Raw genomic sequence first — 17237 nt, forward strand, 5'->3', positions numbered from 1 at the left:
CCCAGAGTCTCAGTCTGCAGGTCCAGCAGTCAGCATGGTGGGCAAGGGTGTTGTCAGTGTCTTGCAAGGAAGGCTCTCTGGAGCCAGGTAGGCAACAGAGTATTTGTAGGCAAATTACTCAGTCCAGCAGGCAGAACCTCTGGTGGCTAATGCCAAGGGAGATGGGCGTGGCAGGGAGCTGCACTCTGGTGTGTGGAGCCCAGCTGTCTCAGCCCTGGTCTGGAGCCTGCCGCAGTTCCACCTTGAGAGTGGTGCACTCCACCCTTCCGGGTCCTTTCCGTAAATGTCTTGGCACCCATGATGCCAAGTGTGGGACTTGCTCAGGAGCTTATGGGTGGTACACGCCTGTTCTGCTTGAAACCCCCACTGGCCAGTGTGGAGCCTCCCCAGGAGCCCAGCTGTGGGTGGTCCCGCTGACACAGCTCCTCTGACCACGTGTGCCGATATCGTAGGTGTGTCTCCTTGCCACACATTTCTGCTCTGACCACGTGGGCAGACCTGTCTCCCTACCACAAGAGTTTACTCTGACTTAGGGAATTTTCTTCTTGAACCAAAGTGTCATGGCTGACAGACAGCCATTTCAGTTATCATAAATGACTCCACTTTGTTTTATATACTGTATGCTGTCTTAATCCGACCAGCACCATTTTATTGGTCCTGCTGTCCACATACTGGAAGAAGTAAATGTGTCCCCAGGGTGCAGTTGACCTCCACTGGGCACTGTGGACTCACATGACCATTTCCCAGGTCCCACTGTTTACCTTTCTGCTCCTGAGTCTGAGCTCTCCTCTGATTCCACCTAACCCAGTGGGGAGTAGCACCAATCCTCATTCTCAATAGTATTTGTTAATGGTTAATTTCCAGAAGTGAAGTCAATTGGTCGATTAATCTGCATATTTAAAATTGGCACATAGTAATGATCAACTTGTTGCCACTTTAGGCACCCATTAACATCAGGAAGACACTCTTTTTCCTACCCCTTCACCAACACTTGAAGTAATGAGACTTTTCTGTTTTTGACAAATTAAAAGCAAAGAATGGCCCTGGCTGGTGTGTCTCAGTGGATTGAGGGCCAGCCTGTGAACCAAAGGGATGCTGGTTTGATTCCCAGTCTGGGTAGCAGGCCAGGTCTCCAGTAGGGAGCACATGAGAGACAAACACACATTGATGTTTCCCTCTCTCCCTCCTTTCCCCTCTGTCTATAAATATATAATTTTTTAAAGTAAAGAATGGTATTTTGCCAACATTTCCCTTTGAATTTCTGTGCACAGTGCATTCGATTAAACATGCTGGGACAGGTTGAGTCACTGCTGACCAGCATTTCAGAAGGTTAATGTCCCTGCCCTATGGACTCAGGAGCAGCCATGTGACCTGACATGAACAAAGAAGTGTGGGCAGACGTGAGAGGGTCACTTTCAAACCAAAGCTTTAAGAACCCTTGTGTTGTCATTCTCTCTGCCACAGAACCAGCGACATTCTAGACAGAGGCTTCTCTGTCCCAGGGTCCATGAGTGTCATTGACACACGACCTCATCTAATGTGCAATCAACAAACGGCACCAGCAAGAAGTAAACCTGTGTTGTTCTAAACCAGCATTTGGCAAACTTTTTCCAAGAAGAGACAGATAATAAATAATTTAGGCTCTGCTGGACTTACAGTCTCTGTTGTAGCAAGTCAACACTACCATTGTGGCACAAAGAAAGAAATGCATAAACAAATGGGCCCGCTGTTCAATAAAACGTTATTTACAAGAACAGGCATTGGGCCAGTTTGGCCCTCAGGCTGCAGTTTGCTGACCCTATAAATGAACCACTGAGTTTTGGGAAGATCCTAAATTACCAGAGCCTGTTGTTCAATAAATGTTTTATTTGAATATTTTCCTTTGGGGGATCACCTGATCATGTTCGCCCATTTTTATGTAAGAGTATTTATTTTTTTGGTTTAATCAAAATTAACTCCTTGTAATCTTATTGCAATTTTTCTTATTTTGTTTTTGTCATGTAACAAGAAATTTTTGGTTGTGGAAATGTTTTTTAAAATTTGAGTTAGATCAATCAGTTTATCTTTTCCAGTATGGTTTATGCTAGAGTTTTACAAAGTTGGCATTACTGGCACATTGGGCCGGATAATTCTTTGTCGTGGGGGCTGCACTGTGCATCACAGGCTGCTTAGCAACACCCCTGGCCTCTACCAATCAGAGGGCAGTAGCACCTGCCTCCCAGTCACAAAAAAAAAAGATTCCAACATTGCCAAATATCCCCTGGATTGCAGTCACCCAGCACCGAGAGTCACTGCTTTTTGCCCCATACTTCTGCTTTCAAAAGCCCTTGCTGTATGATATTTATAAGAGTAATCATTTATTAACTTCTAGTACTTGTATTAAATATATATAAACACGTTACACATGTTACTATGCATAACAATTTGAGGTGTTGACTTCTGTAATATTTTAGCCTCCTTATCTATTAACACGAGTTTGCTATTTTTACTTAGTCGATGCTATGATTTTCCTTTCTTAAGAATTCATATCTCTCTTTCTCCAAACTGGAAAAAAATGGGAAAAATTATTTCAAAGTAGTTCACATATAAAGCATGTACATGTATGTTTCCAATTACAGCTGACTTCTTAAAATTTTTTAGAAAAGAAAAGGAAAACAGATGTCTGTAAAAGTTCAACAAAGACTCAGCAGAAAAATATTCCCCAAAAGGGTAAGTAAAAGAGAGGCAGACCTGCCCTCAGGTGCCCCACCAGCTGCTGAAACCTCCATTCTCCGTCCCCTTCTCCGCCTTCCCTCCTGTCCCTGTCCCCCTCCTAGGTCTCCTTTCCACTCACATGTGACACACCCCCAATGAATGACAGCTGCCCACCCCATCCACCCATGTCTGCCCAGGGAAGCATTGTTCAACACAGAACATAAAGACCCCAAAGTGGTTAAGGGAGAATGACCGAACCTGTATGTCAAGTTCTAATATAACTCCCACTTTCTTCATTCTAGGAATTGGTAAAAGCCCTAATCCTAACCAAAAAAAAAGGGTTCCCACTTCCTGTGTTAGTCAGGGCTGAAGGCCTGGTTTCTGTGGGTCGGACCCTGGGCTTGCTTCTGCCCCCTGGACTCTTGTGCATGTTGGGGCCACTGTCCTCCCCTGCTCCTCCTCCTCCTCCTCCTCCTCCACTTTTCTTCTGCTTTCATAACTCACTTCCTCAGCATTCTCTCTTGTCCCCCTCTCTTTTTTGGCACAAGCCATCTTGGCCTTTTTGCCCCATTAATTTATTATTAAAGTATAGCAGGTGCTAATCAAGGTAGGGGTCTCCAGACTGGGGTCACCTGCAAGCCTGTTTGTTACAGGTCTGGACAATGACAGAGCGTGTACCTCAACTGTGACCCAGAACACACTGCTTTCGGGGCCAGACCTCCCCAGTCAAGAGAGCAGTGCTCTGGCTTCTGTCCTGATCAAGCCCCTGTCTCGTCAGAAGCACTGGTGCTGAGTAGCACTGGTGTGAGGTGCTCACAGACAAAATGAGGAATTAACACAAATCCAGAGCCCGCATGGACCCAACCCCCCCCCCGGGGGGGTCAAGAAACAGAACATAATCTACTTTCGTAATCCAATCCCTACCCACACCCCTCGGGTCACTGCCAGCCTGATTTCTCAATGCATAAGTCACTGAAACCACATGCTTCTCCCTCCTCCCTGCTGGACTTCCCAACACACACACACACACACACACACGGGTGTGCACACACACACCCCACATCCTCATCCCTCCCTTTGCTACACATCCTCAGGCCGCACCGTGAACACAGCGTTCTCTGCCCCAAGGCAGCGGTAAGGACTCCTGCTGTGCCTTCTTAGAGCCTGGCGTTTTTTCTCCGCCCTTTATCGCCTCGGTTCTGCTCACTGTGAAAATCAGACGGAGTCAGGAAGGCTTCCTCCATGCCTCGCACATTTTATGCTAAAGTAACTGTCAGGTCATCAATACTGTAGTCTTTCCTCTTCATCAAGGTAAACACCAACATCAGGGCCTCTATTTACCTCTATGGTGCACCTGTGTGAACTAGGAAAAGGTGCTCCTTACTCAATCACTTTCCCCACATGGCCAAAGCTGATTTCTGAAACCACGGTCTCTTCTGCCCTCTGCTGGCAGATTGTTGTAGGACGTACATAGATGGATTATATCTCAGGGGAACCGAAGCCCCCTCCAAGGCTGAATCCTGGCTCTGTGCACAACCCACCCAACCATCCACAGAGGCCCTGGTCTCAATATAAGTGTGTACATCACTTTACAATTGTCAAAGCACCTTACTATTCAATCCCCAAACAAGTACGAATTCAGCGCATTTTACGGAGACATTTAGAACAGAAAGGACTTGCATGAGCTAAAATCAACCTAGATGTTCCCATGTCAAGTTCTTTTCTCTTTACACTGAGAAAAAAAAATACCCCTGATCTTTTTTAAAAAACGCTAAAAAACGCAGGCAAAATTCAGGCAGACGCTGACAGTTACCCACCAGCATCAGCTTCCCTGCCTCCTTAACATTTCTGTCCTCTCTGTGACGTCTGATTTCACGCAGTGTCTCCCTGCTGTCCTCGGTTATGTGACAGGGACTGGTGTTGAGGCCCTTCTGATGCCACGGCTTGAGCACTAGACTTAGATGGTGCTTCTGGATTCCAGCGCCTGCCGCCCCTCAGGACAGCAGGAATGCTCTCCAGATCTAAGCCTGCACCCCCCATCTATAAAGTGGGGATCATCGTTGCCTCTCCGTTTTAGGCTGCTGTGAAGATAAACAGTACAGTGTGTGCGCTGATCGTAAAGCTCCCAGACCTTGGCCCAGGTTGCGTCTGTCCTTGTCATTCTCACCTGGTGCCCTTTGCCTGTGTTCTGTAAGAGTTCCGGGAGTTAGTCTTCCTGATCTGCGAGTTAGGTTTTTTTTCCATTCTGTTCTTCTTTGTCTCTTTTGGGCTTTTCATTTCCTCCATGGTGCTTTCTGTTACCATGAACGCTCTTTGTTCTTTAGTTGCTCACGTTTCATTGCAGGCTCCTCCCGCGGGCTCACACTTACTAATGGTGACCCAATCCGTTCTGTAGAGCTCCAGGCAGGCCTCGCCCAGGACCCCATCCTTACAGGACTGCTCACTCAGATGAGTGGGGAGGGCTGGGCCAACGGATTTAGGGGAACACACCAGGAAGTTCTCTCCCCACTTAGGGACAGCATGGTCGCTCTGGAAGTAATTGGGACACAAGGTCCCTCATGACTCAGTGAGCTACCTGCACTGGGTAAAGGAGAGCATGCTGCTTGTGCCCATGACCCTGCCCTTTGGCTTGCTGACCAGAGCTCCCAAAGTCACCCACTGCTCCTGCATCTGCTTATAAACAAAACACAGGGAGACCTGTGTTCATAGAGCTCATACTTACTGTAGGAGTTAGGGAAGACGGTTCCCTGAGACAGAGAACTGTGGAAGGTCCCTTTGCCACACTAACCCCCCTTGGGATTTGCAGTAATGGTCCAAAGTGACATGTCACTTAGGCAGATCTCCCACTCAGCGCTGGCAACAGTCACACACCTTCATGTGACCTTCCTGGTGAATTGCAAAGCCGGAATTACAAGCCCTCCCGGTCTGGCTCCCAAGGCTGTGCTCTCCTCCACCGGGCTGTGATTAGCAGGCAGAGTCTGGAGGCAAGTGGTGGAGTGGCCACTTCATGCAGCGGTGCTGGCCAGCCGCTGGAACAAAATTCCTCCCCCCATCATTCCTACTCAGCCTTGCAGCGGCCCCTGCTCCTCCAGGCTGGGCATCCCCTGGGGCTCTGTTGGGGGAATCATCCACTCACTTCTTGAGGATCTCTCCTTTGTCATCTGATTCTTTCTGGTTTGTATCTTTCCCGAGTAACTCATGGTTTCTTCGCCATTGATGCTGTTCTGTTCTTTTTTCAATGATATCCTTGTTTTTCCATGCATTTCCCTTTGGCTCTCTCAGTAAGTGCTGAGACAAGGGAGAGAGTTGCACTAGTGGTTCTCCCAGCCTCACTCCAGGTGTAACTGTGCAACTCAACACAGACCATGGACAGCCCCTTCTCCTTGCCTCCGAGGAACAGCTGGCAGTCTGCCTTTAATGAAGTCACCCGCAGTGAGGCTAGGGGTAGGGGGAGCAGAAATTGCTGCTATCCCTCTTAAATCCTTTAAACTGCTTCTCAAGATCCCTGCTCAGGGTCCTGAGCAGCCAAATCTCTCCATGTGCAATTGGCAGATTAGTCCAGAGCTCTCCAGGGTTTTCTGTTACTCACAGAGAAAGGAACAGGGAAGCAATGAAATGGGGGTAAAAAAAAGCAAACAATGAAGCCTCTCAGAATTCCCTCAGTGCTAACTGCCTCACTTACCCCCCCCCCCGCCCTCACTAGAATCCGCCAATAATTTCGTAGACAAAGACCTTTTCTCCAGCTGCATGAACACAGAGAAACATTCCAAGCGGGCAGCTTCCATCAGCACAGTGGGAAAAGCAGGAGGTGTGACAGAAGAATCTGAGAAGAACTAGCTGTCCTGGTGGGATGGTGCGTGTTAGGGGATGGCCCATTAGCTTGTGAATTAAAACACAGTCACCTAACGTGGTTGACAAGAATGTTTTATTCGATGCAGCATTGGCAGGAGTGGTTTTGTGTATCTAATCTCCCACTCAAAATAAATCATCCCTGCCTATTAACCAGAGAGCGTTCCCCGATGCCCTTCATGTCGCTAAGACTGTTGTTGGAATTTGGGGAAAGGTGAACTCATGAGGGAGATAGCATGAAGAATGAGTGACGGACTGTGTTCTTCTGCTTTCAGAAAAACCCAAAGATGAAACTGTGGATTTGCAGTCTCCTAACTTCCCTGTGACCTGTGGCACGGCGAAGGGGGTTTTTTATCTAGAGAAAATGAAAAATGGTGCGTTCCTTGGTACTCTAGGCTTTGGGTCCCCTTGATGAAGGGATCGCTAGATGGGAGGAAAGTACCCCTGTGTGCAGGAAGTGGAGCCTGCAAACTAGGCTTCAGAAGAAGGGGGGAAAGGTTTTTCAAGGAGGGATTTTCAAACTTTTCCATGTCGTGGTACACCTGGTGGCAAGGCCACTGCACTGCCACATGGGAGTCATCCACCCATGGATGCCGTGACAGTGATCATGATGTCCTTGCCACATATAGGTGGCACAAAAAAATACAAACATTCTCCCCCTCCCTCACCACTCTGCCAGGTTTTAGGGCTTCCTTCAGTCTGAGAGCGTAGAGTTTTGGGGTGAATTTGGGGTCTCAGTGGGTTATGAGATGGGCTGTCTTTGCCTCACAGGATCCTCCGGGAAGTGCATTCAGGATGAGGAGGGATTGTGGTGGACGCCACTTGAATTTGAAATTCAAGGAAAAGGGAAAAAATCAAAGAACTGGAAGCGGAATATGCGTTGTGGACAAAAGACCTTACAACAGCTAACAGAGGTATTAAAATGATGAGGGGCAGATAGATAGTGGGTTTAATTCTTGAAGCAGGAGTGACGTGTTAGTAACAGAACTGTGAAGAGATTCCCATTAGGATTCCACAGCACAACTGAGAAAGAGCTGCACCTTCCTGGAAAAAAAAGATGTGGGCGGTAATGTTAAAAACGCAAATTAGTGCTGGTGGTGGAGACCTCTGAGTGCAGGCAAAGGGTGTTGAGGTCAGGAGAGATGTAAGAAGCTTTGCCTGGTGTTGGGTAGGCTGGGCTGGAAGGAAACAGGATGAAGACATACACGTGAGCCATAGCTTCTCAATATGTCCTCCAACCACTGAGCGCCTCCTCCAGGCCCCATTCCAGACGGACCACTGGGTGGAGTGTCCCCAGGCCATCTTGTCCATGGTCAGTCTCTCCTCTGTACTTCCCAGCACACCCACTGTTCCATCTGTGAGCAACAAATGAGGGTGCTAGTGATCCCAACACAAAGGCTCTCAATTACACCCAAAAATGATCTCTGCGATGAAACCACAGGATTTTATCTGGAGAGGAGGAAATGCAAATTAAAAGGAGTGGGTGGAGAGAGGACTGAGAAAAAAGAACAGGCAGGTCTTGGATTTGTGTAATCAAGAAAGAAAAATGATTTTATCGAGTCCAGAAGAAGAATCGATTGGAGGAAGGAGCTCATTTTTCCTTTAGACACCTGGGGTTTGAGACCCAGTAGGATGTCTAGGTATAAAAATTCTTTAGGAAGTAGGAACTTTGATCGTCACAAAAGAAAAGCCTCCAGAATAACCTAATTCTTTGACCTCTTCTCTCTTTCAGGAAGGACTCATGGTCTGTCCTCCAAGAATAAGTCTCGAGAGAGAGGTAAATAGCAAGTGAATTTCTACCACATTCTCAGTCTCCAGGTGGTGGACTTTTCAAGTCCGAAGGCTCACCTTCCAGTCCTCGAGTAGCCCAGCCCCAGTGAGCTTCACATGTAGGCACTCTCTCCAGGTCGACCCCTTTAGCTCCGTGCATGTGCTGCCAGTGTTTTCATAGCTGATTTGAGATAGGGAAGGAAATAACTCTTTAAAATATTTATCAGGACAAAAGCTGATGATGTACATGTGTTGCAGACAAAGATCTGGATATACGGGTGATTACAAACCCAGGGTGTCAGAAATCGAGTGCTCTTGTTTGAAAAGTAAACATGATATTGAAACAGAAAAGAACAGAAAGGGCAAGACGATCACCCTTGATTGAACACCAGTCATCCCAATTCCACACACTCTGTATCAACAGCACCAGAATGGGAGTCTGTGCTTCAACTAAGCTTTGTCTCTGCAGAGCCTCCCTCCAGCTGAAAATGACAGTCCACTGGCTGTACCATGAGCTTTTTCTCAGCCTTCTTTGCTTGCTTAGATGCACCTTCCAAACTCAAGTCCCATTCATGGGCTTCCCATTGGATATGAACCCCCAGCAGATGCAATAATAGCTCCTGTCCCATCTTGCCCTGTAGGCTCACCTGACCCTCGGTTGGATCCATTCAAAGTTTGTCAGGCAATGGTCCCCCCCCATGCCACTTCTTGTATAAACTATCTTTTCCATGATTTGAAACACCTTGATACAAGAGATGTTTATAATAGCAAAAAATCAGAAACTACAAATGTCCATCAGTATTTTAAAACAACCTAAGACATCTACAGAATGGTATTTTTCTTAACGAATGGGTTCATGGGTAAAGATTCATCCGCAGTCAATGGGAAACCACACGGGCGTTGAGGTCAGGAAAGCTTTTGGAAGCTCAAACTGCTGATAATATGTGTGGAACAAGCCCATTTTTATTTATGTGACTGTGTAAGTCTATGACTTTTTAAAAATCTGAAAGAATTGGCTATGCTGGGATGGGGTTACAAGGGAAATTGCCTTTCAAATTATACATTTACATACATGTGGAATTTTTATGATGACCATCTACTACGTTTGTAACCAGAAAAAAAACAATAAAGATATTTAAAATCAGATCATTCATGAATGGCCCCAACATAATAGTTTCTTCTTACTCGTAATGCCACGTGTCAGCACATGATAGCCTGGGGCACACATGACCCAACCTGGCGGTCCCCCTGTCAGGGACCCCATCTGGGTAATGAGAATCAAGTCTAGTTCTGACTACAAACGGACTAACTCGGGCCCTTCCCTGAGCCTCATCATCCCCTGTGTCACTGCTGTACTGCACTATACCCAGTCCCCACTGGCGTGTACCTCTGTACATGGGTACCATCAAGACGTCAGATGCTGACACCATAAACGTGTTTTGTGGCTTCCCTGCAGGGTGTGGGTCCCAAGACCCAAGGCAAATGGGTGACTGGTGCAGAGTCCCGGCCTCAGGGCTTGTGAGAACCTCCATTTCCAAGGGGCCAGCATGCAGGCACTACTTCCTGTCTATGGGAGTATAGTGTGGGGCTGTCAAAGACAGTTATAAATAGGGTGAGGATTCTCTTGCTGGGCCAGTGCCTGTCTGGCTTGAACTTTCTACTAGAGCTGAGGGAAGAAATCCATAGCTTTTTTATCAACTGGCCCAGATGTGGCAAGTGGGGAAGAGGAGGTGGTGGGGTTTGAAGCTGTCAGCAGTATTTCTAAAAACCAGAGTCACGCCCTTTATTACAGAACATGATTGTGGAGCTGTATGTCCTGTCTCTGTCATTTCTCTGTCATATCATGTGTGCTGGAAACAGTTTCACTCCAGAGCATAGGGTTGCTGGTGCCTGGGGTTGGGCTCAGGACTCTAGACTCAACTAGAGTCTCAACTAGGGAGAGCGGGTAGGTCTGGGCTCCTTGGAGAACTGGCATCTGCACCCTGGGGTAAGGCAGGGTGGCTGTCCAGTCAGAGGACAAGAAAGGCCATAGAATATCAACCCCAAAGACAAAAGAAAGAAGAATGGAGAGTTCAAGGTGGGAAGGCCAGACAGATCCACCAAACTTCATGGTGGAGGGATCTCTCTTTTAGGAAGTCCTAGGGCCCAGGAAATGGAGAGAGCTGCTAAGAGGTCTCCCCAGTTAAGAGAAAGATGAACACCATCCCCAAATCAAAGAGAATTGTTGGATTTCCAGCCAAGATGGAAGCATAGGTAAATAACTTCGCCTCCTCACAAAGAAGGACAACAATAAATTTAAAAACAAAAAATAACCAGAACTACCAGAAAATTTAATTGTATGGAAGTCTCACCAAGGAGTTAAAGAAGAAACATTCATTCAGCCTGGTAGGAGGGGCAGAGATGGGTAGCAGGGGCAGAGAAGATGCACAGAAAGGCAGCAGCTGGTGGACCTGGCAGTCCCACATTTGCATGCGTATAAACAAGAGGAAAAACTGGGGAGCAAGACAGACTGCACAACCCAGGGTTCCGGTGTGGAAAAATAAAGCCTTAAAACCTCTAACTAGAAAAACTTAATGGAGGTTGAGATTGCCGGAGAAACTCCCAGCCTCACAGGAGAGTTCGTCGGAGAAACCCACAGGGTCCTAGAATGTACACAAACCTACCCACCCAAGAATCAGCACCAGAAGAGCCCAATTTGCTTGGGGGTAGTGGAGGAAGCGACTGACAGTTGATCAAGAGCCAGGCAAGTGCCACTGTTCCCTCTCTGACCCCTCCCCCACATACAGCTCTACAACCAGCAGTATGGGTTGCCCTGCCCTGGCGAATACCTAAGGCTCTTCCCCTTACAATGTAACAGCTGTTCCAAGAGAAAGAAGTATGGCCCAAATGAAAACAGGTCAAAACTCTAAATATAGAACTAAGTGATGAAGAGATAGCCAAACTATCATTTGCAGGGTTCAAAACACTAGTAATCAGGATGTTCACAGAAATGGTTGAGTATGGCCACAAAATAGAGGAAAAAGTGAAGGCTATGCAAAGTGAAATAAAGAAAAATCTACAGGGAACCAACAGTGATGGAAAGGAAACCAGGACTCAAATCAATGATTTGGAGCAGAAGGAAGAAATAAACATTCAGCCAGAACAGAATTTTTTGTTTCTTTTTGGTTTTTTTTAATTTTTATTTAGTTATTTTTCAAGTACAATTTTCTGTTTATTTCTCCCATCCCAGACCACCCATCCCCCATGCACCCCACCTCCCTCCCATTTCCACCCCCCTTAGTTCTTGTCCCTGTGTCCTTTATACTTGCTCCTCTAAATCCCTCCCATTTTTTCCCCTTAAATTCCCTCCCCTCTCCCCCCTGGTTGCTGTCCCCTTGTTCTCTATTTCAGTGTATTTGTTTTTATTTTGCTTGCTTGTCTGTTTTGTCGTTTAGCTTCCTGTTAAAGGTGACATCATATGGTATTTGTCTTTCAACCCCTGGCTTATTTCACTCAGCTTAATGCTTTCCAGTTCCATCCATGTTGTTGCAAAGGATAGTAGTTCCTTTTTTCTCTCTGCTGCATAGAATTCCATTGTGTATATGTACCACAATTTTTTGATCCATTCATTTACTGACAGGCACCTAGGTTGCTTCCAGCTCTTGGCTATTTAAATTGTGCTGCTATGAACATTGTGCTGCATAGGTTCTTTGAAATTGATGTTTTGGAGTTCTTAGGATATAATCCTAGCAGTGGAATTGCTGGATCAAAAGGGAGGTCGATTTTTATTTTTCTGAGAAAATTCCATACTGTTTTCCATAATGGTTGTACCAGTCTGCAATCCCACCAACAGTGAACTAAGGTCCCCTTTTCCCCACAACCTCTCCAACATTTGTTGTTGGTTGCTTTGTTTATGATAGCCATTCTGACTGGTGTAAAGTGGTATCTCATTGTGGTTTTAATTTGCATCTCTCTGATAGCTAGCAATATTGAGCATTTCTTCATGTGTCTCTGGATCTTCTGTATGTCCTCCTTGGGGAAGTGTTTGTTCAAGTCCTTTTCCCATTTTTTAATTGGGTTGGTTGTCTTCTTAGAGTGGAGTCATCTAAGTTCTTTGTATATTTTGGAGATTAAACTTTTGTCTGAGGTATCATTGGCAAATATGTTTTCCCATACAGTTGGTTGTCTTTTTAATTTAATACTGTTTTCTTTAGCCATGTAGAAGCTTTTTATTTTGATGAGATCCCATTTGTTTATTCTTTCCTTTATATTCCTTTCTCTAGGGGACATATCAGTAAAAATGTTGCTGTGTGAAATATCTGAGATTTTCCTGCCAATGTTCTCCTCTAGGACTTTAATGGTTTCAAGGCTTATATTTAAGTCTTTTATCCACCTTGAATTTATTTTGGTGTATGGTGTAAGTTGGTGCTCAAGTTTCATTTTTTGGCACGTAGCTGTCCAGTTCTCCCAATACCATTTGTTGAAGAGGCTATCTTTACTCCATTTTATGTTACTGCCCCCTTTGTTGAATATTAATTGACTGTGGAGAGTTGGGTTTATTTCTGGGCTCTCCATTCTGTTCCATTGGTCTATGTGCCTGTTTTTATGCCAGTACCAGGCTGTTTTGATTACAGTGGCCTTGTAATACAATTTGATATCAGGTATTGTGATTCCTCCTACTTTGTTCTTCTTTCTCAAACTAGAAGCTGCTATTCAGGCTCGTTTATGGTTCCATATAAATTTTTGAAGTGTTCATTCTATGTCTGTGAAATATGCCATTGGTACTTTAATAGGTATTGCATTGAATCTGTAAATTGCTTTGGGTAGTATGAACATTTTGATGATGTTAATTCTTCCAATCCATGAACAAGGTATATGTTTCCATTTGTTTGTGTCTTCCTTGATTTCTTTCTTCAGGGCTGTGTAGTTTTCTGCATATAGGTCTTTTACCTCCTTCAAAATAATTAGGAGAGGCTTAGGAACCTCTGGGACAAATAAACATTCCAATATCTGAATCATAGAGGTGTGAGAAGTAGAAGAGGAAGGGCAAGAAATTGAAAACTTATTTGAAAACATAAGGAAGGAGAGCTTCCCTAATCTGGCTAAAGAAATAGACTTCTAGGACTTCCACCAAGATGGAGGCATAGGTGGAGACGTCATGCTTTCTCCCACAACCAAGTTTAGAGACAACAAAATGTTAGCAACAGAAAACACAGCCAGAACACAGAAAATTGAACTTTTCGGAAGTCTGACAACAACAAATTCTTCAGCCTGACCAGTAAGAGGGGCGAAGCCAGCAGTTGGCGGAGTGAGGTTGCACAGGAAAACTCGGTCAGATGGACTCAGGTACACGGATACCAGGCGTGGGGTTGCAATGGGCGGACCCAGTGAGTGACCCAGTGAGCGACCAGCGTACCCAGCGAGGGTGCAGGGTGGCGGGTTGACTGTGGTCCCACATTTGTGCGCAGATAGACCAGCCAGAGGGTGGGCAGTGAGACAGGACCGAGCAGGCCCCAGCGGCGAGAGGCAGCAGAGGGGGCCGCCATTTCCCCGCTCTGACCCCGCCCCCACATACAGCGTCACAACCCAGTGACCTGGGTGGCCCTGCCCTGGTGAACACCTAAGGCTCTGTTCATCATAATTAACAGGCACGAACAGACCAAAAATGGCTCAAGAAAGATCTCAAAGCCCCAGAGCCCATAAATCTAAGCGGCGAAGAAATAGCCAAACTTTCAGATGCACAGTTCAAAACACTGGTGATCAGGATGCTCAGAGAACTGGTTGATTTTAGTCACAAATTAGAGGAACATATGAAAGCTAAATTAATTGAAATTAAGGGAATTGCACCGGAAACCAATAGTGATGAAGAGGAAACTGGGACTCAAATCAAGGGAGTGAACCAGAAGGAAGAAAATAATGGCCAAACAGGAAAATATGAAGAAACAAGAATTCAAAAAAATGAGAAGAGACTTGGGAACCTCCAGGACATCTTTAAACGCTCCAACATCCAAATTATAGGGGTACCAGAAGGGGGAAAGGAACAGCCACCAGTGGAAAACTTATTTGAACAAATAATAAAGGAGAATTTCCCCAGTCCGGCAAAGGCAATAGACTTCCAGGAAATCCAGGAAGCTCAGAGAGTCCCAAAGAAGTTGGACCCAAGAAGAAACACACCAAGGCACATCATAATTACATTAGCCAAGATTAAAATGAAGGAGAGAATCCTAGAAGCATCAAGAGATAAGGGGACAGTCACCTACAAAAAAGTTCCCTTCAGACTGTCAGCGGATTTCTCAAAAGAGACCTTGCAGGCAAGAAGGGGCTGGAAAGAGGTATTCCAAGTCATGAAATCCAAAGACCTACAACCAAGATTACTCTATCCAGCAAAACTTTCATTTAGAATGGAAGGACAGATAAAGTGCTTCTCAGATAAGATCAAATTCAAGGAGTTCATCATCACTCGGCTCTTATTATATGAAATGTTAAAGGGACTTATCTAAGAAAAAGAAGATAAAAAATATAAACAGTAAAAGGACAGCAAACTCAGTTATTAACAAACACACCTAAAACAAAAGCAAACTAAAAGGACAGCTAGATCAGGAGCAGAAACATAGAAATGAAGATCTCATGGAGGGTTAGCAATAGGGGAGTTGGAGGAGGAGAAGGGGGGAGAAGACACAGAAAATAAGTAGCATAGATGGTAGGTAGAAAATAGATAGGGGGAGGGCAAGAATAATATGGGAAATATAGAATCTAAAGAACTTGAGACACATGGTCATAAACTAAAGGGGGGAATCGTGGGGTGAGGGGGTGCAGGGTGGGGGAATGAAGGGGGGAATAGAACAACTGTAATGGCATAATCAATAAAAATTTTTTTTAAAGATACAAAAAAAAAAAAAGAAATAGACTTCTAGGAAGTCCAGGAAGCTCACAGAGTCCCAAAGAAGTTGGACCCAAGGAAGCACACACCAATGCAAATCATAATTACATTACCCAAGATTAAAGAAGAGAGAATCTTAAAAGCAGCAGAAGAAAAGGACAGTTACCTATTCAGGAGTTCCCATTTTGAGTCAGCTGATTTCTCAAAAGAAGCCTTGCAAGCAAGAAGGGGCTGGAAAGAAGTATTCAAAGTCATGAAAGACAAGGACCTACCTCCAAGATTGCTCTACCCAGTAAAGCTTTCATTTAGAATGGAAGGACAGATAAAGTGCTTCCCAGATAACGTAAAGTTGAAGGAGTTCACCCTCACCAAGCCCTTACTATATGCAATGTTAAAGGGACTTATCTAAAAAAATGAAGGTGATCAAAACTATGAACAGTCAAATGACAACAAAATCACAACTATCAACAACTAAGCCTTAAAAAGAAAACAACTAGAACAGGAATGTGCAAAATAAACAGGGGAAGGTTAAGAACAGTGTAGGAAATGGAAAAGCCAAAGAACTTATATGTACAACCCATGGACACAAACTAAGGGTGAGGGGATGCTGGTGGGAGGGAGGGTATAGGGCAGAGGGGAATAAAAGGGAGAAAAAATGGGACAACCAAAATAGCATAATCAATAAAATATACTTTTTTTTAAAAGGGAATTTTTGCTCTTGCTGAGTGGCCAGTGTTGGGGATGGAAAAACATTTCCCTCTCTGAGCCTTTGGCCAGATCCTCATGCCTGGGTTATGGACAGTTGAGGGTAATGGAGGGGTTGGCCTGTCCCAGCCCCTCAGATCCTTTGCTCCAGCTCCTAATGATCTATTTCCTGCCTTTTCACCCGCCATGGTCTGTCGGGGGGTGGGGGGAGAGTGCCGCACACAAGCACAGAGAAAGAACACCTCCTCCTGACTCCTACCTTGAGCATAGAGAAATTGATCTCTTCTCCAGGTTGAGCCCACACTGTCTGGCCTTGGGGGCTGGGAGCACAGCCAGTACCTCACCCAGCAGTAGAGATGTTGTTTCTCAGGCGAAACACTGACAGAATTTACTGGATCACATAAATAAGGCCACAAATGCCCCATTTCACAGCAGCTCTGTCTTGGTGTTTGTGTCCTGTTGGTCAACCATAGCATTAGGGGGCGTTCTCTGAGTTGCCCATACACTTGTCCAAGCTGGCACTCAGCCAGCTCCGACCCAGGGACAGCCTGGGTCAGGTACTAAGATACTCTGACTCTGCAGAAAAACACATTTCGTCTTTCCAGGTTGTCACATGAGGAAGTTGCCTACAGCCATGTTTTCTCGAATTGCAGACAGACTGCCTGGGATCCTGTTAGAATGCAGATTTTGTTTCAGTCTAACCATCTCCCTGACGACACTGAAGCCACCAGTCATTGGACTGTGTGAGTGGAATGGGCTTACATGACCATCTAGTCCAGCCCCTTCTGGCTCTGACAGTCTGTGGTTCGGGTGGCAATAGGACTGCTTTTGACACTTGGCTCTTCCGGGACTGAAAGGCCAGACTGGTGCTCCGTCACCATTCGGCCCAAACACCCTGGTCAGTGGAGTTGAGAGCATCCACTCTGGGACAGGCAAGGGCAGGGTGTCCCAGAGCCCCACAGTGGCCGTGCTCAGTGGGCCCTGCTGATCCCAGCGGTGCCCACGTTATCTCCTCTTCCAGCGGCAAAAAGTGGAGGAATGTGAGGTGTGCTGCAAAGGGGGACAGCTGCTCTGCTGTGACACTTGTCCACGAGCCTTTCATGAGGACTGCCACATCCCGCCTGTGGAGGCTGAGAGGTTAGTGAGACACAGCCACCTCGTGCAGCCCACACCCCAGCTCGGCCTCTGGCCTCTCAGCCCCAGCAGGAAGAGCAGGACCTGTGAGCATGGTGGGCGTAGCTGTGCTCAGAGCAGCCTGGTGGGGCGTAGCCTAAGTTCCCTCTGGGGTCAGTGACAGCCTTGTGTCTGTGAGTCTGCAGCTGGGCCACCTTGGCCCCAGCCTGCCACTGTACCATGGAGA

The 17237-nt window shown here is 46.0% G+C and overlaps 1 protein-coding gene across 6 annotated transcripts in view; it reads left to right on the plus strand.

Annotated features, from left to right (window-relative positions):
- SP110 (SP110 nuclear body protein) overlaps positions 1–17237 on the plus strand; it is a 44404-nt gene that overhangs the window by 23067 nt on the left and 4100 nt on the right. For 4 of the 6 annotated variants that reach the window (XR_008391255.1, XM_053663461.1, XM_053663524.1 and 1 more), the window contains 5 exons: positions 2641–2709; positions 6819–6917; positions 7315–7457; positions 8276–8320; positions 16899–17014. Coding sequence is in view for 5 of the 6 variants with exons in the window: in XM_053663461.1 (XP_053519436.1) it covers positions 2641–2709; positions 6819–6917; positions 7315–7457; positions 8276–8320; positions 16899–17014 (472 nt within the window). In the remaining variant the exon portion in view is untranslated. The remainder of the gene's footprint in view (positions 1–2640; positions 2710–6818; positions 6918–7314; positions 7458–8275; positions 8321–16898; positions 17015–17237) is intronic. The other 2 variants (XM_053663588.1, XM_053663543.1) reach the window with 2 other exon arrangements.

This window comes from Artibeus jamaicensis, unplaced genomic scaffold (genome assembly GCF_021234435.1).
Source record: "Artibeus jamaicensis isolate MK-2021 breed Jamaican fruit bat unplaced genomic scaffold, CSHL_Jam_final contig_1015, whole genome shotgun sequence".
Lineage (NCBI taxonomy): Eukaryota > Metazoa > Chordata > Mammalia > Chiroptera > Phyllostomidae > Artibeus > Artibeus jamaicensis.